This window comes from Mus caroli, chromosome 7 (assembly GCF_900094665.2).
Source record: "Mus caroli chromosome 7, CAROLI_EIJ_v1.1, whole genome shotgun sequence".
NCBI classification, from domain to species: Eukaryota; Metazoa; Chordata; class Mammalia; order Rodentia; family Muridae; genus Mus; species Mus caroli.
In genome coordinates, this window is record NC_034576.1 from 100843255 (window position 1) to 100866968 (window position 23714).

At 52.5% G+C, this 23714-nt stretch overlaps 1 protein-coding gene across 2 annotated transcripts in view; it reads right to left on the minus strand.

Annotated features, from left to right (window-relative positions):
- Capn5 (calpain 5) overlaps window positions 1-22520 on the minus strand; it is a 61627-nt gene extending 39107 nt beyond the window's left edge. The window contains exons 1-2 of one of the 2 annotated variants that reach the window (XM_021167937.1): window positions 22290-22520; window positions 5851-6045 (exon numbers count right to left, since the gene is read on the minus strand). In XM_021167937.1, coding sequence (XP_021023596.1) covers window positions 5851-6015 — 165 coding nt within the window. In that variant the 5' untranslated portion in view covers window positions 6016-6045; window positions 22290-22520. Of the gene's footprint in view, window positions 1-5850; window positions 6046-6212; window positions 6280-22289 lie in introns of those variants that run through there. The other variant, XM_029479915.1, reaches the window with a different exon arrangement.
- Between the last annotated feature and the right edge of the window lie 1194 nt (window positions 22521-23714).

The window sequence follows — 23714 nt, forward strand, 5'->3', positions numbered from 1 at the left end:
AATACCCCCTTACTCAGCTACTCAGGGCGCCATGGTCCTCTACCCCTGCGTGGTGTATGACCATGGGCCCGAGAAGGCTCTCGAATAAAAATCCTCTTGCAGTTGCAGCAAGATCGTTTCTTGTGGGTGATTTTGGGGTGTCGCCTCTCCTGAGTCAGAACGTGAGGGAGTCCTCACGTTGTGGGTCTTTCACTATTAACACTAAAGTGTGAAACTCTTGCCTGGCACAGGGCTGATCCTAGGCAGGGATGCTAATCTCTGTTGTAAACATTTATCTAGTTCCTGCAAATTCCGTTCCCAGTCATTCTTTTGTATCTGGTTAATTTCAGTGTACCTTGTCTTATTGAGATTTGTAGCTCCTGATAATTCGCTGTAATATAAAATAGTCTAATGCTTGACCACAGATTACATTCAGATTCTACACAACCTCTCCTGTGTGTGTCTGTTTGTCAATTTAATCCTAAGCTTTGCCCACCTACTCTAGAGACCCGTTCCACGCAGACACCGGGGCCCAGAGGGTCTGCGGCACTCCATCACTACAAAGCAGTTTACTTCCTAGTGGCAAAGGCCGGAGTGGTCCTGTGAGCAGCCCATAAACTCACTGGTTCCCCCAGGGTGGCCTAAGGCAGGGCCCTTTCCTTGATCTGTCGGTGCCCCCTCTCTCTCAGCCCCCAGGAAAAGCCACACCCCAATGTCTCCAGCACACAATGGGAGCTAGAAGCCTGTTTGGGAGTCACTAGGTTTGTTTCTGGGCTCTGCTGTCACACGCAGGCAGCCAGCAGAGGGCAGGAGATCCTAGAAGGCAGAACTCAATTCCTGCCTGCATGCCCTTGCTGAAGATGCAAAAACAGGCCATTGCTCATCCTCTCTGTACCAAGTCCTTAAATGCTGGTCCTACAGGGCTATCTGTGGCCTCCACAGAAGGAGGTGCGATACTCTGCAGGGGAAAAAAGTGGGATGCTGTAATCTCGATATGGTGTTTGGGACACATCTGCCCAGAAAACAAAAAACCAGAATGACAGGGCCAGGATGAGTAATTCCCCAAGGACAGTAGCTGAGAGGACTTCTAGCTGGGGCCGTAGGGGAGCCAGGGCAAGCTGCATGGTGGATCCTCCAAGGCACTGGTCTGTGTCCTGCTATCTTTGATCAGAAGAAACCCAGTCAGGAAGTTTGCTTCTTGTCCCCATGGCCACTCTCAGGAAGCTCAGGCTGGAAGCTGAGCTCCAGCAGCCCTGCTTCCTCCTAATCTTATCTTCCAGCCAACTGCGCCCGCCCGCCTGGCTTCTCAGCCTGAGAGAGTGGTGTCTCAGCATCTGCAGCACCTCATTACCCCCCTCCCCCCTCCCACAAAAGAAGGAAGGATGGGGGAGGGGCTTCACAGCTAGGGCACCTGCTGTCTCTAGGGCTGCAGAGGGAGATGACATCAAGGCACTTGTCTACCTCAGGACCTCCCAATCAGTGTCCTGTGACTGACAGGACCCCTGCTCCAGATGAGGCAGAGATGCCCAAGGTCAGGCACAACTGAATGAGCAGACAGGGCAGAGGAGGTTGGCAGGGCTCCCAGCCTGGGCTCTCCCTGCCACTACACAGCTGTACCAGCCTGGCTCTGGGTCCCAGAACACCCTTCTGCCATGCCCACCCCAGCCTTGGAAAGAAGTCTGGGAGAGATGGGATGCCAGAATCCAGCTTCTATGCCACACTGAGCACTCTGCCTGCATCTGAAGCCTCACAGGGTGGTCAGCTCTGACCTAGGACATATCCCCAGTTTGATGGCACCTGGGATTTGTCCGCTACCTTGAGTTACCTCTGAGAAAATGTCACAAAAACAGCTCTAAGAACTGATCCCTGCCAGGGCAGGAGGACCCTGCCCGAGGACAGGGTTCTACTGGCAGCTCTGTCACAGACAAGGACAACAAGGGACAGAGGAGCAAGGCCACTTGTGCAGGGCCACAGAGCACGATGAACCAAGATTCAAATGTGGCGATCTGCTCTACGGCCTCTGTCTAGGTGTGCTAGGTCCTAGGATTGATGAACTCACCCTTCCTTGCGTGTCCACAGGACCAAGGAGGGCAAGATGTCTAAGCCCTGTCCACCGCTCTAAGCCAAGAATTCTCAGGACCAGAGTTTGCCTTTTCCTGAATAATTGGCTGACCACAGTGAGCTAGGGACAGGCCCCACTACAGTCAGGCTGCTGGAAAGAGCAGGCAAGGCCTGAGCCTCCAGGAGAATGGAGTTGTGACAGCATGAGACCCATGAGACCAGAGAGGCTGTCAGGAAGGTGGCATCTTCAGAGCTGAAGTGGGGAAGGCAGTGGGCAGGAGCTTGGGACAAGGACCCTCAAATGCCCTGAAGATGAAATCAGGCTCTAGCTACAGCCAGAAGGAAAACTGCCCTCCCTGCCACACACTCATACACACACACAGTTATACACACATCCTACACACACACATACACACACCCTACACACATATGCACACCCCTATACACACGGCTGGGGTGCCGCTGCTCCTCTGACCAACACATCTCCAGGTCACAGGCTTCTTCTGAACCTGCAGTCACCTCAGCTGGTTAGACCAGCTGGCCCTGATCTGACCGGGCCTGAGCCACGCCCCTCCTGGCTCAACAAGAAATTCAGGTTTTCAACTGGTACAGAGCCAGGAACACAACCAGGAAGGTAAGGGGCATAAGAGCTGTGCTGCTGTGCACACAGCTGCACCTGTGGGGCACACCACCTTCTTTCCCTCTGCCCATTCCTGAACCTACGACCGCAGAGGGAAAGGCCACTGCAGGAACTTTGCCTGGGACATAACAGAAAAATCAAGAGACTGGTGTCTGCTCTGCAATTGCCCCGCCTCCCTCCCTCATCTCCTTCTTCAGGAATCCATTCCTTGTCTCCTCTGTCCCCTCTAATGTCAGGACCTTCCCTGGTGCTCTAAGCAGACCGGGACCACCCAAGAGTGTCAGTTTTAGGCAGAGCAGAAGCCTTCCTTCAGCAGGACAAATGGCCAGCACTCGAGAGTAGCAGCTTTTCCCAAATGAGCATAAATTCCTTAGATGGCTGCCTAGTGGGGCACCAGGCTTCCTCAAGGAAAGCTAGGAGTTGCACAACTGACAAATGCTCATAGGGTTCCCACCTACCCTGATGCATTCTATCCAGAAAGCCCAAGCTGATGTCCAGACATAGGGAAGACAGAAAGCCCAGGGGTAGAGGGGGGCTAGACAGCGGTAGCCCTAGCCTGAGAACCACAAGTGGCTTCTGCCCACATCCCTAGCTCCCCAGAGGTCCCCACCCACATTGCCTCCTCTAACCAGCAGTGAGGGAGGCGGCAGATATTCCCTGTACAGGAAAGAAGGAAGTAAGATGGATACAAAAAGAGAGTGAGACCTGACGCCCCCTACAGAGTGAACGACAGGATACCAGGCCAGCTCTGGCCGGCTCCCCATCATGGGGCTGGCAAGAAAGATGCCAGTAGCTTGTTGCGGTAGCTTGTTGCTGCTTCCGGGTGTCCGACTCTTCCAGTGCCTCGACTTCCGGAAACCGTTCTCTACAAAAACTATTCTCCCCGACTTAAAGATGAGCAACTGTGGCCCAGAGAAGGAGACACTTTGTTCAGGACTACATGTCACTTCAAGAAAGCCTCCTCAGGCTGGAGCCAAACCTGAGTGACTTACAAAGCAGGCTCTTCATAACATCTGGGGAGAAAAGAAGCCAATGAGGAAGGGAGGCTGACTGACAGCCGGGGAAGGTGAGAGAGAGGAAGGCTGGCACTCTGAGGCAGGAAACTCTGGGTGCTAAGAAGCTGAGGGGTTTGGGAGCAAGGAGAAGGGTGAGGCAGGGAGGCAGGAAGGCTAGAGGGACTGAGAAACTGGGAACAGGAAGGCTCAGTGCCTGGGCCTAGGAAGCTGCAGGCAGGGAGGATAAGAGAGAGGGACAGTGAGTAGCTTGGGGGCTCAGATGTCATTTAAGAAGAATCTCTAAGAACAGAGAGGTCGTCATAATGACCAAGAGAGGTTTCTGCAAAGTGGAACCAGAATGAGCTGTAAAGAAAATGGCTTTTTGTTCTGCTTATAAACTGTCAGGCCCAAGAACCCAGGAAATAGGACTCATCAGAAGCACAGCTGCCTTGGGCCTATATTACCGTTGGCCAGAGGACAGGAAGCTGGCTGGGCATCCAATGGTCAGGGGCTGGATAACCTACTCCTGACCCAGGCTGCCCTACTTCCTCCCCTGTAGACCCTGCCCTCCCCCCCATACACACACACACACTTAAGTCTTCCATCACATCACTCCCATGGGATCTTCTCAGCCCAGTGGGCTCAGGTCTAGCCTGCCTCCTGACCATGACTGAAGCCTGACTACTGTCCTGAGGACCCCACTCTGATGTCTCCATCTATGCCAACCACATGTTGCTGTGACCTAGCCAAGGTGGGCAGCTTGCCCTTCCTCTTCAGCTGCAGCTAGAAAGGCAGCTGGAAAGAAGCCAAAGAGGGAGGATGAAGGAGAAGGGAAGGTTTCTGAGCTCAGGGGATAGGGCTCTTGAGAGGGCAGTGACTCCACTACTCCACTGGGTCACACCTCAGGGGCTCGACAAGTCGCCAGCCTTCCCTACTCAGCCTGGGGCTTCATGAAGCCCATTCCACACTGCAGCCCACAGTCTTAGGAAGAGGTCAGGGCAAGGTCAGTGTGTGCTGGCGGGGTGGGGTGGGGGTGGGCAGCAGGAGGAGGCTCAGGTGTCCACCCTCCCTCCTGGGAACCAGGATCTCACAAAGGCCCTTTAGAGCCGGCTCGTTCCCCACACCTTGATGAAGCAGACCGCAGTAGGGCATGGGAGAGTAGAGCCAAGGTCCTGTTACTAGGTCAGAGAAGGAAGCCAGGGTCAGAAGCTCTCAAAGCCCCAAGATCTGAGGCCAAAGAAGCCAGGGCCCTCTCCCTGGAGTCAGGGAGGGGCTAGGAGCCGGACTCCTGGATGTGTGGTCCCTTCTCTCAGCCTCAGTTTCCTTCCCTGACAGGTAATGCCCAGGGTCTGCTGTTGGAAAGAAGGTAGAATTTCATTTTTCTCCAAATGTCCAAGGGCCAGAGAGACTGGGCAGTACAAATCCGACCGCTGTTTGCGGCTGAAAGCAGAAGTTTGCATGGCTCGCAAGCCCTCAGAACTAACAAGCCATGTTTAGAAGTGGGGTGTGCTTCCCTCGTGTGCCCCAGGTCCCACCTGCTTTGTCACTGACAGAGGGAGCCTGATACCCAAGCCTCTATGTGGCTACACTGTCCCCACTGGCCTCACCCTGCAGCCAGAGGTGCCTTCTCTGAGAATAGGGCAGGGCCCCTGTCAGTGGCTTCCCCCTGCCCCCATCACCAGCATAGGAGTGATGTCTGGAATGGGTCGGGGACAGTGTCCTCTAGGGCCCTGACACTCGCTCGGGCTCCAGGAACCCCACACTGCAGACCTCCTCTGCCCATCTCACACACAGGACTGAGAACCAAGCCGTGTCAGACAACTATGTCTGCTTAGCGCGCAGTTCTTGGGCTCTAGAGCAGGCTGGGAGTTGGAAAGGCCACCTACACTGAGGGTACAGGCTGGACATTGGTCCTCTGCTGTCCCGTCCAGAGAGTACATGCTTCCACTCGTACAGGAAGTATGACGCTTTAAAATCAGCAAAGTAAACTTGCACACAAGGCTCACTCATAGCACGGCACACACATCTCAAATGACCGCAGGAAGGAAAGCGGAGGAGGTCTGCAGTGCCCACAGTCCATGAGGGTTCCATGCCTTAGAGGTCTGTCCAGGCAGACAGATGGCTGCCTGTGGGATCGGGGCCCATTCTTCTCGGGCAGAAGGACCAGACACTAACCTTAGGCCGCTTCCACCTGACTGTGGGCCCTGGGGTGCCTTTATAGTAGAGGGAATCGTCGGTGGCAGGGAAGAGGGGGTCCTCGAACAGCACCTTCTTGCGCAGGCAGGCCCGCTTCAGCGCTGAGTAGTTCTGGTCCTCATAGGCCTTCGCACAGGAGAACATGGTGACCACGTCCCCAAGAAGGGGAGGCACCTAGAAGAGAGGCAAACAAGAAGACCATCAGCCACAGGCACCATAAGTCCCTGTTGAGCTCTGACCACCAGATGTACTCCTCTCCCAGCAGCCTTCCAATAATACAGGAGGGGGGGAAGGTGGCACAGAGAGGGGCGGAGGCCTGCCCAAGGTCACACAGCTAATACCTGCTATAGGGCAAAGAGGACACGGAGTGAAGCACCCGTCTCAGCGACTGAGGTTCTCTCCTTTCTAGTGTCTGAAAGGCAATATACCAGGCCCTCAGGCCACCAGTGCCTGACAACCAGGGCTGGTCCGGGCCACTCCCACCTCACTCTCCCTGTCTTATTTAGCCAGGCCTTCCTAAGACTCTGGGACTGAGTCATACATATGGCCACCCTCAGGAGCTTGTGGCCAGAGTCACACCCACAGGACTTGGCTGTGGACAACTCAGAGGTGTCTTCCGGTTTCATTCCTGTCCAGCAGTGGGGGGCGGGGAGGACCCTGTCACAGGTTGCTCCCAGCTGTCACCCAGTCCCCACTTCAGCAGTCTGCCTACTCTGTGCACCTAGACACGTAGGGAGGGAGCAGGCTCCTAGCTCTAGTCACTCCTCACGGGGTCAGGAGACCACCCTACGCCCTGTACTTTGTACACTGACTAAGTTCAAGGGACACACATGGCACCAGGTGGGGGGAAGGGGACAGGGATGGGGCTAGGGATACAGCCACCCATCAGGAGTGTTGATAGGGGTCTGGTCTTTCACACTCCATCTTCAACCTCTCCAAATCTACTCATCCTGGGGCTCACCGGGGACAACACTTGTTGCTTTATTGGGGTTCAGGCTGCCCATGAGGGAAACTAAGTCAGAATTCTTAGAATGCTTTCTGGGTAAAGTTTAATAGTAGGACTGATGTAGACACTAATTCTGACCCAACTACTCATCTACTAGGTGGAAAAGCTGCTCGGCCTCTTTGAACCCCTTTGCTTCATCTCCAAGGTGAGAACAAGCAAGGTTGCTTCGATGGGAGAACCATGCCATAATGATTAGCCAGAGGCAGAGGGTGGAGGAAGGAGAGCAGAGGGGTCAAGTCTCCTCTCATTCCACACAGATTCCAGCTCTGTGGCACCCACAGTGTGCAAGCCATTGAGTAAGAGGTTCATGTCCACTGTTGAGAGCAACACCAGGTGGGCATGCTGTCGCCATTTTAGAATGAGGGCTGAGGCTCTGTGAGGTGAGGCACCTTATCCATGTGCTCATGGTGGAAGCAGAGGACGGGAACCCAGGCCTCAGGTTGAGGTGACTCACTAGTCAATGAATGTCTCACAACCCTCAACTGAGCTGCAGCCCAAAGGGAAGGAAGACAGGGCATTCTCCAGGGAAGAGAAGGAAGAGGTGACATTAGTTCATGCGGACTCAGAAAAACAGCAAGAAGGGTCATTGTCCCACCGGCTGAGGGCAGGCGGGAGATGTCTCCTAATGCATCTGCAGCCACTGTAACCATTCAGGATTGCTCTGTGACTCAAGCCAACCATTACGTTCCCTGGTCTCTCCTCTGCCCAAGGAGGTCGGTCTCCTTGGCCTTAGGCCTCCCTCAGCCTTGGAGCCTTAGGAAAAGAGAAAGTGGGGGCTGGAAAGCCTCTGGTCCCTCAAGCACCAAACAGGTTCATTAGCCCTGCAGGCGTTAGGAGCCTGGGCTCAGGAAGCAATTTAAGCCTCAAGGATTAAATCAGAGAGCCAGAAATCAGCCACTGTGATTCCAGTATTTCAGAGCCCAGAGAGCCCAGAGAGGGGGAACAAGTCAGCTGAGATCACACAGCCAAGATAACAAATGAGGCTTCTGGCTGCTCTCCAGACCACAGAGTCAACAACACCAGGAGGCTCCGCTCTCCCAGGAAGAAGAGATGGGGCAACCAGGAGCTACTGGGTGAAAGGAAGCAGAGGTGGGCAGGCAAGGAGGGCATGGAGAAACAGAAGTAGGCCACCAACAGAGGCCCGGGCATACCTGTCACACACATACACACACACACACACACACACACACACACATACACACACCATCCTTGACAGGCAGGCCATCCCTAGCCTCCTTCTGGAGTTCTTCTGGGATCCAGGACCTGGCCTTTACCTCCTCAGCCCCCTACTCACTCACTCTCTCTCTCTCTCTCTCTCTCTCTCTCTCTCTCTCTCTCTCTCTCTCTCCCCCCCCCCCCCCCTCTTTCTGAAGGCAGAAAACCCAGACTCACACAGCTGCTTCTCTCCCAAGGCCCATGCTCCAGGTATGACCACTTCTGTCCTTACCTGGGTTAGAGCTAGACAAGGCCCCGTTGATGCAGTGGAGATGCAGAGACAAGATGTTAAAGACAGGCTGCCGCCGCCCGGTCCCCAACTGTCTGCTGTCCACCTGCTTCGATTTCCCTGCAGACAGACACCCTCGAATCCTTTACCCTGGTGACCTACAGGTGACCTACATTCCTGTAGGTCCCTCAAGCTGTGAGCTCAGGGCATTTGCACAAGCCTCCCCTTCAGTCTTGCCTTGGCCATCTGGAGCCCCAGGAAACCAGCGCCAGTTTCATTATGCTCATTTGGATACTCCTTGTCCGTTTTCCCAGCCCACTCTCTGAGGACAGGGCCTACAGCAAGTGTCTCTGCACCCCCACATTCAACAGTGAGGCGCTGGGATTCAGTAATCAGATTCAGATCCCAGCACCCACATGGCTGTCCATAGGTCTAACGGGGCATTCAAAGCTCTCTTCTGGCCTCCACAGGCATGAGGCTTGCACATGGTGCCCAAGCATACATGCAGGGGAAAGAAAACAAAACCAAAACAAACCAAAAACCACTCATACACATAAAATTAAACCGAGAGAGAGGAGGGGGTGGGGCTCTAAAGGAAGTTGCTTTCAGTCCGCATTCAAGCCATCTGGAGCCACCCACCTCTGCCCACTGGGCCAGGCATCCGTTTGCCTCCTGGCCTTCCTGATGGCTGTGTGCCAGCTGGGGCCCACACCCCACTGTCCAGCCTGAGCTGGCTATGGCCCTGCCCTTCAGGCACTGTGACTGAGCCCGGGTTACAGGGCCCCAGGGCTGGACTAGCTGGAGGCCTGTGCAGGCCACACAGCCTACAGAGTCTTTGTCAGAAAGAGAAGCCTCTACATGAAGAAATAGTGGAGGCAAGGCAAAGAACCAGAGGGCAGGCTGAGCCTGAGTCCAATAGCAGGGGCAGACAAAGCGCTGAGAACGGCCCAGGCCCAGCGAGAGGCCACACCCCAGTCAGGCAGTGCCTCCTAAAGTTCTGGTCACTGAGGCACTGCCAGGGCAGACAAACAGATCAGTGGAATGGAGCAGAACAGCATCCACACGGTCCACAGGCATAAAGACACCACGGCTTGGTGCACTGAGGGAAGAACCATTGTCTTAATGAATGATGGGTCACTTGCTCTCCACGCGGAAGAAGAGCGATCTTGACCCTACCTCACACCACACACAGAACAAGAAAACAGCAGTGCAACTCCACCCCTGGGGTTGCCTGCAGCCAGCATAGCACAGCTGGAGAACTGGCCCAGCCGTTAAGAGCACTTGGTGCTCTTGCAGAGGACCCGGGTTTAGTTCCCGACACCCACGTGGTAACTCGCAACTATCTGTAACTCCAATTCCAGGTGACCCAATTCTTTCTTCCAACCTCCACAGCACTAGACACATGTTTGGTACACAGACATACACGCAGACAAAACACCCATACACATAAAATAAAATAACAACAAATTTTAAGTAAGCAACAACAACGAAAACAGCTGAATGTAAAAGAAAGAGTGATTCCAAACATCCAGCAAATAGAAGGCAAAGTGCTGGGCTTCACAGATCAGCAAGAACATACAAGACCATGGCAAGTCACCATCACATCCTACTAGGAGGGTTAGAGCGACAAGCACCGTGGCACGATAGCTCACACATGTCCAGCGTGCAGGCTGGGTTCCATCACTGGCTCAGTGATGGGCTAACCTGGGTTAGCGTGTGTGAAGACCTGGATTCCATGCTAACAAACAAAACAATGACACTTCAAGTGGAGCTCTGACACCTGGCAGGGGTGGCCATCTGCAGTCACTCTGCAAAGCTGCCTGAGTCCCTTCTGCATATGAGCAACACATGTTGTATTGTTTAGGTAGTCTATTATATAGTCTCTCTGTGAGATCATATCAACTATCTCCCATAGATTCAGAGAGACACAAGAATGTTCAGCACAGATATCTTTTTAAAGATTTTTTTTTTAAAGCCATGAACTCCTGATCCTTCTCCACTGCCCACGTTCGAGAATCCCAGATATCAAATCCTGAACTAGCACAATAGAATCTGGTATGTTGACATCAGAAACTATTCAAGGACTACAATAAAAAAAAAAAAAAGGGCTGGGTGAGAGGTTTTGTTGTTACCTTCAAGTAATAGAAAACAAACCCACGGTCATATGCAACCCCACAGATGGAGCTCACAGGCCTGGCATCCAACAACAGGGGCACTGCCACATGATTTCATTAGATCACACTGAAAAGCAGGGCAAACTGCTCTGATACCAAAGCCAGGAAGGAAAGCTACAGGCAAGCTAGAGAGGAGGCTCAGAGGTGAAGGGCACCTTCTGCTCTCTTGGGGGACCTGACTTCTGTTCCCAGCACCCACATGGGGGCTCACAACCACCTATAATTTCAGCTCCAGGGGATCTAATGAGTTCTTCTGGCCTCCTCAAACATTGCATTCAGGTGCACATACCCACCCAATACATAAAAAGAAAAAAGCAAGTAAGTTATAGGTCAGAGGTTTCTGAGGAACACAGACACAAAATCTGTCATTTCAACAACACAGTCAATTACTATGTGGGTTTATATGTCACAAAAAAAAAGAAAGAAAGGAAGAAAGAAAGAAAGAAAGAAAGAAAGAAAGAAAGAAAGAAAGAAAGAAAAGCTTTAGCAAAGGACTAGGAACAGAAGTTCCCAGCACCTGAAAAGGACGCTCATTGTGACCCAGGGGCTGGAAAGAAGATTGATTCAGTAGTAACCGTGGAGCTGAGTGTGACGGCTCCCACTGTGATCCCCGCCCTTGAGAAGCTGAGGCAGGAGGATAGATTAAGAGTTGGAGGCCAGCTTAAGCTATCCAGTCAAATGCTGTCTCCAAAGACAGATGAAAACCATACAATCCTCTTGTCAAATATAAGGAAAACATTTGAGAACGCTCGGCATCAAATCAGGGAAGTAGTGCTCAGAATTCATTAATAAAGAGGAGGGTAACACACAAAACCCAGATGTGCTTCTAGGCAAACAACAAACTACCCAAAAATGAAAGAAAAAGCTAATCTTTTCACCGATGCTACAGAAAGAAAACAAAGCAAAATGCTTCAGAATAAATGTAAACAGGGAAGTGAAACCTTCACAGTAAAACTGTAACGGAGAAAAAAAGACACGAATAAATGCTACATATGCTGCGCTTAGGCTGGAAGGGGAAGATGCTGGAAGAAATCATCTTGAGGCAACACTACCCGCGATCCCATTCAGCACAATTCCAAAGACTTCCTCACAGAGAGAAAACGGAACCCTAAACCCCATAGGGACCCACAGAAGACCCTTGAATAGCTTAAGCAATTTTGAGCAAAGAGGACAAAGCTAGAGACATCACATTACTTGTTGGCTAAAAACAAAAACAAACAAACAAAAAAAAACAAAAAGAAACTTCAGGGACCAGAGATGTAGCTTAGTTAGCGGAATGCTTGCCTAACATGACTAACACCCAGGGCACACAAACCAAATGTGGTGGTCCATGCCTCCAATACCAGCTCTCGGGATACAGGCAAGAGCTCAGGAGTTAAAAAATCATCCTTGCCTATACAGCAAATCTGAGGCACACCTGTGCTACATAAGACTGTGTCTCAATAAATAGGCAGACAGACAGACAGACAGACAGACAGACATATTCCCCAGTCCAGGCATCAAGCTGGGTATGAGGTGCATTCCTCTAATTCCAGCATGAAGGAAACTGAGGCAGCAGGATTAGGAGTTTAGGGTCAGCCTTGGCTACATGAGATCCTGCCTCTGTGTGTGTGTGTGTGTGTGTGTGTGTGTGTGTGTGTATGTGTGTATCTTAGTTACTATTGTTGTGACAAAACACCACGACCAAAAGCAAGTTGGGGAGGAAAGGATTTATTTGGCTTACAATTCTACATCACAGCCCATCACTGAAGGAAGTCAGGGCTGGAACTCAAACAGAGCAGGAGCTGATGCAGAGGCCATGGAGGATGCTGCTTACTGGCTTGCTCTCCATGGCTTGCACATCCTGCTTTCTTAGACAACACAGGACCACCAGCTCAGGGATGGCACCACCCACCATGGGCTGGGCCCTCCCACATCAGTCAGGAAGAAATGCCTTGCAGCCTGATCTTATGGAGGCATTTTGTCAATTAAGGCTCCCTCTTTTCAGATGACTCTAGCTTGTGTCAGGTTGACATAAACTAGCCAACACACACATTCACACATGCACACACGCACACACACACACACACACACACACACACACACGCACACAGCAGAACTATGATCATCGAAACAGCATGGCACTGGGGCATGAGACCAGGAACAAAGGGTTCAGATGATCAGATACATGTTTAAAGTTCACTGATTCTCAGCAAAGGTCTCAACGTCACCCACCCATCAGTGGGAAAAGGAACTAGACTCCCATCAAGGGGGTGGGGACAGGGAAACACACATGCAGCGGAGTACAGTTACACCCTAATTTCACATATGCAAAATCTAGCTCATATGCATTAAAGGCCAGAAACTGTACAGTGTAAACTACCACAGGAAAGCCCGGAACTGCATGACGCTGGTCTGGGCAGTTACCTTCTTTCTCTCTGTCTCTGTCTCTGTCTCTGTCTCTGTCTCTGTCTCTGTCTCTCTCTCTCTCTCTCTCTCTCTCTCTCTCTGTGTGTGTGTGTGGTAAACACCATTCCTCTCTCTGATCCTGTGAATGTGATTGTTCTGAATCCACACACAAGTGAGAATACTGCCTTGTCTTTCTGGTCCTCTTGGCCNTCTCTCTCTGTCTCTCTCTCCTCTCTTTCTTTCTTCTTTTTTCTAAAAGATTTATTTATTTAATGTATATGAGTACACTATTGTTCCCTTCAGACACACCAGAAGAAGGCATCTGATCCCATACAGATGGTTGTGAGCCACCTTGTGGTTGCTGGGAACTGAACTCAAGACCTCCGGAAGAGCAGTCAGTATTCTTAACCACTGAGCCATCTCTCCAGTCCTCTCCCTCTCCGTCTCTGTCTCCCTCTCTCCCTCCCTCCCTTCCTCCTTCCCTCCCCAAACCCTGTCTTTCTTTGGATATGATCTCAAAAACACAGGAGACTAAGGCAAAAGTAGACAAAAAGGCTGACATCAAACAACAGAGTTTCTACACAAAGTGATCCATGGAACAAAACAGCCCACAGAATGTACAGCCCACTTCTGATAGGAGACTGATTTCTAACATAATGAGGAGCTCATTCAACTTAGTAGCTGCATAGCAGACACAGCTGGAAACAGGCAAAAGACTTAAACAGATGTTTCTCAGAAAAGAAACATGAACGGCCATCGGGTATTTGAACAACAGTTCAACATCAGAAACCATCAGGAAAAACAAATTAAAACAAAAAAGATGGGCTCTTTCATTACTGGTAGAGTCCTCCAAAGACTGAGTGAGGATGCGAAGAAAAGGGACCTGTGCAGCCACCGTAGACAGCAGCACTGTGTATGCACCTGTAATCCTAGCTTTAGGGAGGTCAAGGCAGGAGGAACATGAGTTCTAGGTCAGCCTTGGCTATATATTAAAGCCCTGTCACACTCATAAACCATTCTAAAATAGGACTAGCCTGGGCTAGCAATCCCACTTGTGGGTCCATATCCTGAGGAAATGAAATCAGCCTGGTGAAGAGACGTCTGCGTACCACACTCATTACAGCAGAATCCACCCAGAGATGGGAAGAACATGAGTATCCATCAACAGACGAATGGATAGGGAACGGTGGACTAGGGGCTGGGGTGTCGCTCAGTTAGGTAGGGTGCTCCCTTAGTGTGACTCCCGGAAGTATGCAGAATGGATGCCTGCAGTCTCAACACTAGGGAATTAGAGGCAGGAGGATTTAGAGTTCAAGGCCAGACTCCACTATACAGAAAATTCAGGACCAGCCTTGGCTAAATGAGGCCTCGTCTGAAAAAAAAAAAAAACAAAACAAGGGCCAGTGAGATAGCTCAGGGTAAAGAACCTTGGCCTGAGTTCAACTTCCAGAACCCACATAAAGGGAAGGAGAGAAGGAGGGAAGGAGAGAGGGAGGAAGGGAGGGAGGGACAGTGAGAACTGACTTCACAGAGCTGCCCTCTGACCTCCACACACCTGCTGTGTCATGCCTCCACTCCCACACACACAAAAAAATAAAAACAAATATTGATGCATTTTAAAATGCCAGCGTCACCTGTAATGGCTACTGTGTCAGTCCATTTTCTGTTACCGTGATAAACACCTGAGATAACTATCTTCTAGTGAGAAAGGTTTCGGTGACTCAGTCTGGAGTGGCTCCAACCCATAATGGGGGAAACCCTTAAATTCAGGCCTCCCTCTAGTGTGGGCTGGAAAGCCTGCTGGGGACCTCGAGGTGAGGCAGAGCCTGGAAATCCATACTGATTTCGAAGTGAAAGCAATTTGGGTTCCGCAGTCCTCTTCAGTAGCACGCCCTCGGTAACCTAAGGACATCCCCCCACCTTCAAAGGGTTCGGCCACCTAAACACATGGGCTTTTGGGGAACCTTCCAGACCCAAACCATGACACTATCTTTGCTTTCCAGTCAAGTGCACTCAGAGCGGCTAGGGGCCCAGGAAAGCAGATATACTGTAATCAGTAATCTTGGGGGCCCACTGTGGTCGGTGCTTCCAGGAAGGAGGCAGGTTACAGGAGACAGAGAACTCTGGCTACTCTTTTGAGATGGAGCATGAGGTGTGAGACGTGTTAGAGCGAGGGGCCAGCGCGTATAAGGTCCCGGGTTCTATCCCCAGCACTGTGAGCGGGAGTGGGGCAACCCCACTTTAATTATTCTTAGTGTATCTATCTCTCAGTCCTGCCAAAGCTGTAGCCTGCACCCCACCCCCAGTCCTCCAGCTCTCTCCATACTGAAGAAAGCAACTGTGAAAGGAAAGCAAGCTCAGGTCACCCAAGCATCCAGGCTGCTGGCTGTAGAGACTTCTGGCTGTGGAGCTGAGGCAGCCAGGCCCAAATGAGTCACCTAACCAACACCAGGCAGGCTGGCACCCACAGTGGGAAATCCTGTTCTTCTTCCCTTCCCTTATCGCTTCTGTTGGTGTCCGATTCCCTCTCCACCCAGTGACAGTAAGCCAGGCGGTGCCCACCCCTCTTAGGCCCTCAGAGCGGGAGGCCAGGGACAGACACATGGAACACAGAGTCTGAGCTACCCCTAAGGGATGGAGGTCCAGGAGACTTGGACACCTCCACATATACACAGAGAGAGGGAAATGTTTTCTTGGCTCTGTGTGGCCCTGAGTCAAAAGCCTGACCCCACAGCTGTTCCTCATTTGGGACTTAGCTCCTGCTGAGTGTCATAAGGAGGCCAGAGCTTGGGGGGACTCTGTAAGCAGGAGGATGCTGGGGAGGAGTTGGGTAGGGGGAAGGGTACTTCAGTCCCTGGGCTCTGTGGGCTGTGGGCAGTGACAGAAGGAAGCTGAAAAGGTGGCCAAAACCCTGAGGAGAGGCTTCTTGCACAGGCTCTGCCTTGGTGACTAACTTGCCACTGTTTGAGTTCTCAAAGACTCACTTTGCAGGAAAGCCCTCAGCCTGGGCAACACAGGCCAGAGGGTCACCCTTCTAAACCTCACAGCCCAGCACCATATGCTGTGGAGAAAGGCGGGGTCAGGGGGATGCAGTGTGTGTTTCCAGCAATACAGTGTGTCCTACCAGGGTGGGGTGGGGACAGGATGCTGGCAGCTCAGGATACAGGTGCCACCCACTCGCCCCTCTCCCCCTACCTCCAGAAGATGGACAATCTGATGAAAAAGCTTGACTTGGTCATGTGACCCCAGTTCTCCTGCCCTCTCTGGCTTGTAGGTTCTTTCCATGGATGGTAGGGTATCGATGCCTTAGCACATGATTTCTAATCTGGTGGGCCTGTCACCAGGACAGCCAGCCCCCCAGGCTCTCCCCATTTGCATGGGCAGGCTGTGGCCCTAGCTCCACCTCTTTCCAAAAGTGAGGGTTTGAAACCTAATGAGTAATGGTACCCAGTTTTCAGATGGAGAAACTGAGGTGCCCTTTCTCAACTCAAGTTCCTGTACAGCTTTAGAAACAGACTAGGCTGTTGCCACTGCCCAGAGGGAAGGAGAAAGAACATTGAGGACAGAGGCAGGAACCTGTCCTATGTCACAACCAAGTTCTGCCTGGCGCACCACCTCATTCCCAGGGTCCTGTCCCTGCCCCTGCTCTGTGCTTGGCCAAGGGGACAGCAGGGGTCAAACAAAACTGTGCCCCAGAAGTCAGCTGGAGAGACAGAGACCCCAGAAGGGCCTAGGAGTCTGCTCTTGTGTGTGTGAGGAGCCCAGTGTGTGGACTTGAGAAAGGTGTAGGGGCAAGAAGGAGGAAGGAGCATGCTGGGAGGAAGAAACCAGTTAGGCCAGGCTGAAGGCCAGGGTGTGGAGGGAAGGGAAGATGAAAGAAGGAGCAAGCGAGCTCAGAAAGCCAGGCTCAGGACGTAGAGAGTAACTCACAAGGAAGCTGAAGGGAAAGAGAGGCCCCGGGCACTGGCAAGACTCGGCCCAGGCCAGTTGGCTGCACTCGGGAGAAGCACCTGACATGACATGAAAAGCAGGCCATGGCCTGCAAGCCAGGGCACCCTGGGGTCAGCTGGGTTCCTTCCTTGGAGACTCAGAGCCTCCTAGTGTGACAGACCAGGTACCCAGGCGAGTGGCTTGTGGGTGACCCTTCCAGGGCCCATGTACTGTCGAAAGCTGAGCACCGTTCTTACCCCTAGCAGCCTTGGATGCTGAGTCCCCGCCCCATGCCCAGGTAGAGACAAACTGAAGCTCAGGGCACCAAGCCTGAGCTTGCCTAAAACGCCACACTCCTAAAACAAGGAGTAAGGACCAGGAAGGGCCAAGTGGTTCAGCTCTACTAACTAAGGTCCAGCTCCTTCCCTCACACAGATTCCCACCCAGCAGACCTTAGCATTCTCTCAGGCCTTTGGTTTTTTGTTTGTTTGTTTGTTTATTTTGTCTTGTTTCTTTGTTTTAACAGTCTCACTATGTAGCCTTAGCTGGCCCAGGATGGAATTGGCTATAAAGACCTCAAAAATCTGCCTGCCTCTGCCCCATCCCCCACTCCAAGTGCTAGAGTTAAAGTCATGTGCCACCACGCCTGGCTTACCTGCCTCTTAAAAGGTGTTGGTGAAGGTTCAAGGACCAGCCCTGCACTAGCTGTACTGAATGCACATCTCACACTAGACACACTCTACCCTAAAACCACAGCACTGTCCTAGCAGGATGAGATCAAGTCACTGGGGTGACCTCAGGGACACGGTGAGAGAGTCCCCACTTCTGACATGGATAGGCTCTGGCTCCCATGGACTCAGGCTAGGCACCAGGGTCAGAGACAACACAGCCCTAGGTCTTTCTGAAAGGAAGCAGACAGAGGACACATTCTGTCACTGAGAGTGACCTCATGAGATATCCAGGACCTTGACTAGGAAAACAGTCCTTGTAGGCACCAGGGAATTGGGGGAGTGGGGGGGGCAGTGCAGATTCTGCAACAACAGCACAATCAGTCCTTCTCTGAGCTGATAATGACACACAAAAGCATCCATATGGCAATCCTTAGCCCCTGCGGGCACCATGTACCACTAAAGGCTAGAAGATGGATAGGGAGAGAATCCGGGATGGGTTCTAATAGTAACTGTAAATGTCCTTATAAGAGAGAAGCAGGGGGGCTGGAGAGATGGCTCAGCAGGTAAGAGCACCGACTGCTCTTCCGAAGGTCCTGAGTTCAAATCCCAGCAACAACATGGTGGCTCACAACCATCTGTAATGAGATCTGATGCCCTTTTCTGGTGTGTCTGAAGACAGCTACTTAGATATAATAATAAATTAATCTCTAGGCCAGAGCGAGCGGAGCCGGCCAGAGTGAGCAGAGGTCCTGAATTTAAATTCCCAGCAAACAAATGATAGCTTGCAACCATCAGTATAGCTCACAAAATAAATAAATAAATCTGGGGGGTGGGGCAGAGCTGGGTACATGGCTCCATAGCAGAGTGCCTGCTTAGCATAGACCCCATAGGTTCTGGGGTCTTTCTTCACCACTGCCCTGAATGAATGGATGGATGAATGAATGAATGAATGAGTGAATGAATGAAGCCATGTGTGGCAGCATACGCTGGCATTCCTAACACTTTGGAGGCAGAGGTATGACCATGAGGAATTCAAGGTCTGAGGTTATTCTGAGCTACAGGAGACCTTGACTCAAAAAAGAGGGGAGGGGAACAGGGAGCCACCAAGACTGGTCATTGAGTAACGGCACTTGCTGCCCAAATCTAAGGACCTGGGTTCCATCCCCACTGCCCATGTAAAGATAGAAGGAATAACACAACTGCAGAACCCTGTCCCCTGACCGCCACTTACCAGCCATGGCATGTGCCCAGCCAGACACAAGCCTCGTGCACACACAATAATAAATAAAACATAATATAAATAAAAACAGAATGATAGGGAGGCAAAGAGGCTTGGGTGCAGAAAGGGGAAAGGAATGAGCGGATGGACTAGGAACTGAGGTGACTCAGTTGCAAGGAATGTCAGCAGCCCGCAAGAGCTGGAGGAGACAGGGAACATGGTCTAGCCTGCATTTCAGTCCCACAGGGCTCATCTCAGACTCTGACATTCCGGACAAGGGAAGAATGAATTCACATTGTCTTAAGCTTCTGACTTTCTGGCCTCTTGGGTTCAGCGATTATAAGGAAAACACCGTCACTGAGGAACAGGGGTTGGGGTGAGTGATGGGGCCCGACTGTTACTACTGCTTAAACTGCCCCCAGTGTATCATGAACCCCCCCGTTACAGTTACTAGGGAGAAGTCATGGAGTCCCACCTCAGGCTGACTGCAGGAAACCATCCAGTTGGGAGAGAGGGTACCATAGTGCAGGATGACTGGCTGGGTGGGAGTGGACATATGAGCAGGCTCCCAGACCTTGTCCCACATCTGCGCACACCTGGTAGTGACAGGCACCTTGATGCCCATGAACAGGCCCTGGTCTGTTCTGGCCACTGGCACCTTCTGTACCTGACCAGGAGCCCCACTGAGACATAAGATCACAGGATGCATCCATAGGCCACCCTACTCTTACAGCCAGCTCTGGGAAACCTGGAGGCCCAAGGACCATGGTCCCAACAATGACAATGGGGTGTGGCAGGCAACTCAGCCATCACTGGGCAGCAAAAACACATCCTACAACCTTATATCCAAGCTCAAGAATGGGCTTCAGGAGATCCAGGCTGGTACCTCCAAAACACGTGGCCCATTCTGCCTTTAGTGATCAAGGAAAGACAGAGCCTGAGGCCTAAAGGAGGCTGGTAGCTCCACCTGATCTAAGGCAGATCTACCCAGAGAAAGAGGCTACCAAGGTGGGGGTCCTGAAGGCCAAGGCTGGGGACCTCAGGGGACTATAAGAAAACAAGAATTGAAAGGAGGACTTGGGTAGCTGGGAGGGGCCCCTCGGGCACTGAGAGATAGGGGAAAGGAGGGCTCAATCAGCAAGACCAGCTACAGAGCCCAGCAGCTGCTGCCCAGCCCACAGAGATACTTGGAGAAGGTGTGACAGTCTGCTGTCTGTACCTGGGGACAGCCAGAGCTCACACCTATGAGCCCTTTGCAAAACATACCTAGGGTACCCCTCAGCTGCCCTACCCTGCTTCTCCCAGGGCATGGGGTGGGGAGGATTTGGCCAATCTGACAGAGAACAATAAGCAGGAACTTAGAAGTGATTGACAGGTCCTTTCATTCATTAAAGCCAAGATGGGCCTCCCACTTCAATAGGAAAAACAAAACAAAACAAACAAAGACCAAAAAAAAAAAAAAAAAAGGAAAAACCAAACCAAAACAATAAAAACCAATGCTGACCAGTCCTCTTGCCTGAAAATGACCCTCTCTTTAATCAATGAAGGGATCAGGGACAAAGCTGTCAGCTGGCTACCAAACACCTCATAGTAAAGTGCCTAAGTGACCAGATCTAATGTCACCATCATCACCCCTAAGTCTCTGTGACAAGGTATTATTTAGCCTCACTCCACACACCAGGGGAAACTGAGCCACAGGCAAAGCTCTCTACTTCAAGGCCATGGGCAAGCAGGAAGACAAGGAGACAGTCTGCAGGAGGAAGAAGACAGGCCGTTCAGGCAAGAGGGTGGTGGAGAGTGGCCTCCCAGCACCTTTCCAGAGGGGACAAGGAAGGCATCCTTTTGGGGGGACCAGATCTCAGAGCCATCCTAAGAGCATTCAGGGAAATTTGAGAAGAATAAGACAGAGACAGCAGAGGCTTCCGAGAAGCCCACAGATGTCCCACTGAAAGCCACAGGCTTCCTGCCACCAATGCCCAACTGCCACCTGTTTGGTACTATTTCAGAGGCAGACATTGCTCTTACCCAGTAATGGGCCTGTGAAGCTTCCCCTAGACCTTCCACTCCTGTTCTGGGAGCCCCAGAGGGTTCTCTCCTGACTTGCCACACCTAAGCCTGCAGTGGGTGCTGAGAACAGCCAGAAATGGGGTGGGGCTCTCCCTACTGTAACCTCTATAGCAACCTCTCCCCCAGGGTAGCCAAAGATGGTCCTTGTCAGACACACCCACCGTCCAGACTGGCATTCAATGTCACACCCTGTTTGTCCATGTGCTTTCCTGGCTTGACTGTTTCGTAGTTTGGACTCTATGGTCCTTTCTTCACCTTATTGGACTTTTCCTAGTCCTTGTTCAGATGAACTCTCATCAACTCCCAGGCAAGGATGGCCCCTGCCTTGTGCTTGACTCTGCCTTCTTCTCACCATGCCAGTCAGGAGCTCATCTGTTGGCCCTCCATCCTCTCAGTGGGAAGAGAAGCCTCTTAGGTTAGGCTCCACCTAGGCTTCAGCTCTGACCCAGCCTAGGGCAGTAACAGCAGCTGGGCCCACCTCACCCAACCCCCCTGGTCTTCTTCACCTCCACCCAAAACACTAAGCCTGCAGCAAGGACCAGCAAGGATCCAGGGAGGCCTTAACCCTCCCTTGCACGGCAGAGCTTCCCAGGAAGATCTCCCTGAACACTTAGCTGCCCTGGGCATTGGCTGAGTGTTCCACCCTCTGGCACAGAGGAGATCAAGGCTTGTGTCTTGGGATCCTGGGTGCCGGTTCTGGCTGGGTCACCTTAGAGGGAGGCTGCCTTCCCTTCTGCTGCTGGGGCTCATCTGTGTGAAGTCTGGGGCTGACTCTCACCACAGGAAAGACTGCCAGGGGAAATGAGCACCTGTTAATGCTCTTCAGCCCCACTCCACCCCTGGGCCCCCTTACGGGGACCTTTCCTACACTCCCCACCCCCAATCCTGACAGCTGGAGGTAGGATCGATCCTGAATACTCTCTGAAAAAAGCCAGTTTCTGCTAGACCCGCCTTGCTCCCAGCGCCACACACCCAGCCCTGAAGGTAAGGAAGAGCCCCCCATTCAACTAGGGGGTTGTGGCCAAGAAGGGGTGAAGGGTCATCTACCTGGGATCTTTGGTTTCATGCCTACCCCAAACCATGGGATGTGGACATCTAGAAAGGTTAGAAGGTTTAATGGGTTGAGGAGCACAGGCGTGGGGACAGGAAAGGGGACCTTTAAGGAAGATTAGAGTCTAGCTCACCAGTGATAAGCACACCCCAGCACATCTGCACTGGGAACGCGGCCTCAGAACACCCAGGTGGAGGTGAGGTTGGTCTCTCACCCAGGGCTGCGGGTGGAGGTGGGGATGAGCTCAGGGGCCCGGGCAGATCTTTGGGGGGTGGGGTGGGGGTGGGGCTCCGCCTCCTAGGCCTGCAGGCCAGCGCTCAACTTCCAGCCCTGAATCCGCAGGATGTACAACCCCTGCTCGGATTCGTGTTCCCAAGGCACGCACTGGCCCGCGCTGCACCTGCACACACACCCAAACGCACACTAATGTGCGCTCGCACACGCCTCCCTCCGCGCAGCGCCTCCTACCTGCCGCGTCGCCGCAGCTGGAGCTGGACTCCCGGGATGTAGAGCACAGTGCGGGCACTGGAGCGGAGGCTAGACCAGCCCGCGCCACAGCCTGGGACTCTGCGGGGAGATGATGCTCCGGCAGCCCGCAGACGGGGGTTGGAACTTGGACCCCGGGGCTTCGGTCTGTCCCGCCCCTCCTCTCAGCCTCCTCCCATTGGAGGCCAGAGGCGTGGTCTCTCGGGGTGGGGCGGGGCGGGGAAGGGAGGTTGTTGCGCATGCGAACTAGAGAGGCTGTGTCTCCCCCGGGGCCGCCCAATAGCGCTGGCTCGGAACTGGAAGGGTGGCCCTGACCCAACACTCCTTCAAACCCCACTCCAGTGCTGTCCGCGATAGGAGTGCATCCCGGGACGTTGACTGCCTACCTCGCCATTGGCCTTGGAGGACCTGCGTGCCCCACCAAGTGCTGGCAGAGAATGTTGGCCGACTTGGGGTATGCATCTTAGCCGGGCTCAGACAGGGCCAAGGCAGGGCAGCTGAGAATGGGAAGACCCAATGAGAGGAGAACCACTCCCTTTCCATTTGTATCCAAACACCCATTCCCAAGATTTTAGCTGGAGAAGAGGAATGTAGGCCCTGGTGAGGTGTCCAGAGGGCCCCAGTCAGTTAAGGGAAGCTGGCCCTATCCTGTCCGGTCCTGTCCTGTCCTGGGCATTTATCTGCTCTGAGTGTAGACTAAAGCAGCAGGGCCCAGATTTTTGACTCTCTCTGTCTGCCTTCAGAAGGCCCTGGAATACACCAAGCCTTGGTTTCTTACTCTGTAAAGTGGGAACTGCAGTCTCTTCAGACCAGGCGGTTTGGGGGAATCCCAGGGAGATTTATAGATGACCTAGGCTGGCCAACAGTAGGCTGGGTCACTCTAAGGCCACAGAGACAAAGCTTGCCTGACCTGGTCATCCTGGTCGCTCACAGGTCAGAAACTCAGGCCCACTCATCCCTCTAGTTTCCTGGTCTCTGTTAATGATTACCTCAACCTCAGTCACCCGGCCCTCTACCTCACCCCTGTCCCTGGCCACATAAGTGTAGCTCCATCTGGTTACCTGACTGACCAAATAGTTTCCAACCATGTTGCTGTTCCCCCCACCCACCACCACCCACACACAATGTTCCAAGACTGTGCTAGGTTCCGCTCTCCATTTACCCTAGTCCTGGCCTATGGCTGCCAGCCCAGGGTTTTTTACATTCTTTCCATCCCCACAGAAAAGCTCTTCTATTGCCTCCACACAGCCTCAGCATGTCTCTGTCCAGAAGCCCTTGGTCCACAAACCAGATCTGGATCAAGGGCTCACTCCACCAATTACCGAGAAAGTTCTTTATCCTTCCCTGGTCTCAGTTTCCTTGTCTGTAAAATGGGCTTTCTAGGAGAAGCACATGGTGATTGTGGGG